Source organism: Poecilia formosa, unplaced genomic scaffold, assembly GCF_000485575.1.
Source record: "Poecilia formosa unplaced genomic scaffold, Poecilia_formosa-5.1.2 Scaffold634, whole genome shotgun sequence".
NCBI classification, from domain to species: Eukaryota; Metazoa; Chordata; class Actinopteri; order Cyprinodontiformes; family Poeciliidae; genus Poecilia; species Poecilia formosa.
Window position 1 is genome coordinate 5,932 of NW_006800573.1, and position 1,912 is coordinate 7,843.

The 1,912-nt window shown below is 42.4% G+C and overlaps 1 protein-coding gene across 1 annotated transcript in view; it reads left to right on the forward strand.

Moving 5' to 3' along the window:
* Window positions 1-852: 852 nt before the first annotated feature.
* LOC103130415 (gamma-aminobutyric acid type B receptor subunit 2-like) overlaps window positions 853-1,912 on the forward strand; it is a 14,977-nt gene continuing 13,917 nt past the window's right edge. The window contains exon 1 of the mRNA XM_007541800.2: window positions 853-1,214. Coding sequence (XP_007541862.1) covers window positions 987-1,214 — 228 coding nt within the window. The 5' untranslated portion in view covers window positions 853-986. The remainder of the gene's footprint in view (window positions 1,215-1,912) is intronic.

Consider the following 1,912-nt stretch of genomic DNA (forward strand, 5'->3'; position numbering starts at 1 on the left):
GTTTAAATGAAGAGAATTTACACATATTTACAATTTTGTCTCATTAAATCAGACTCTAAATAATCATCTTCATATCAAATGAAGATGGTTTGGTATGGACTTTTACTTTTACTTGAGTAAAATGTGTTGAAGTATTACTGCTCTTCACATTGTTTGGGTTCTTTACTGACCTTTGACCTAAACATTGGTTAACAGACTCCAGGTGTTCTGGACAAATAAATCTGAAATTCATGATTGATCCATAAAAACAGATTCAGAATCTGAAAGGTTAAAGTCAGGTTGGATCAGTCGGATTTAATCCACCAGAACCTGAGGCAGAACCGGGTCAGGAGGTCAGCCGGGTGAAGGAGGAGAAGAGGTTTGGTTTATGAGCAGACTGTGAAGTTACACTGTAAAAAATAATTTGATTTATGAAGCTTGTCAGAGACAAAAATATGGATTTTTCAGTCATGTTTTCATTCCATTACATTGATGTCAGAGTTCAAAACCAAATATTTCACAAAATAAATATTTAGCTTTCAAATTAAAATTGTTAGGAAGCAAAATAAGTAAATTTCAAACTAAATATTTAGGTTTCTAGCTACACATTTAGCTAATATGAAAATTAGCTTCCTGCTGAGCAGACGTGGGATTTCTGCTGTTCATCTTTTACTGTGTGACTTTACCTCATTCTGTTTGGTTCTGATTGGTTCTGATTCAGTTCTGCTGGGTTCTGTTTGGTTCTGTTTGGTTCTGATTGGTTCTGATTGGTTCTGTTTGGTTCCGTTTGGTTCCGTTAGGTTCCGTTTGGTTCCGTTTGGTTCTGTTTCAGTTCTGCTGGGTTCTGTTTGGTTCCGTTTGGTTCTGTTTGGTTCTGTTTCAGTTCTGCTGGGTTCTGTTTGGTTCTGTTTCAGTTCTGCCGGGCCATCTGGACCTGCAGTTGATCCGTTTATCTCCCAGCGTCTTACAGAGGATTACTCTCAGGAGGATCGGGGCTCTGCGGCAGCATGGCTCGGTTTGGACCGCTTCTGCTCCTGGTCGGCCCGGTGCTGGTTCTGGCCGGGGTCCGGCAGCCGTTGCCTGTCCTGTTCATGGTGCCGGTCGGGTCCGGATCCGGTGGGGAGAACCTGACAGCCAGCCTGTTTCCAGCTGTCAGTCTGGCTCTGCAGGACCTGGAGAGACAAACGGCGCCGCTGGGGAAGTACCAGGTCCAACTGCAGCTGCTGGACTCACAGGTCGGTTCTGACTCGGTTCAGCTGAGCAGCTCTCTGTGATGAGCTTTATCTGCTTTTGTTCCTGGTAGGTGAGCGATGTATCGGCATCAACATCGGAATTGTTCTGATAAAATCAACTGGGCCGATCTCGGCTGATGTTTGTTTCCGTCTCGGTTCTGTTCAAATTATTTGGACTTTAGTGATGCAGAACTATGGCTGCTGAACTGAAGCAGAGGAGCAACACCAGCTTTGTGTGGAAATGCAGCTATAGTATTAGCAGAGATTGGCTCAGTTCAGCTAACTAGCGGCTTAGCTAACTTTGAAAACTTTACCTAGCTTTGCTCACCACTGAATATTGATTATCAGCCATATTGAATGTGGATTACAGTCAAAATGTTCAGTATTTTTGTTTCTTCATATCATTTTCATCCTGCTGGTCCAGAACAGCCTCAGCAGCTTTTTGGTCTCATTTTGTTCCAACAAGGGGCAAAAGTGATGACAATTCTAGGGGCCCTGACCAGCAGGGGGCCCTCCACAATTTAATTATTTTTGTTCATAGAAATAAAAATAAAAAAATCAGGACCCTGTCAATTACAAAATTAATCATATTCTATTTCAGAAGATTGTTTTTAGCAGTAAAAATTGAATGTTCCCACTCCCAGACCAAAAAACACATGTCCACATTTGCCCTGAACCCCCCCATCTGCGTTAAATTGTTC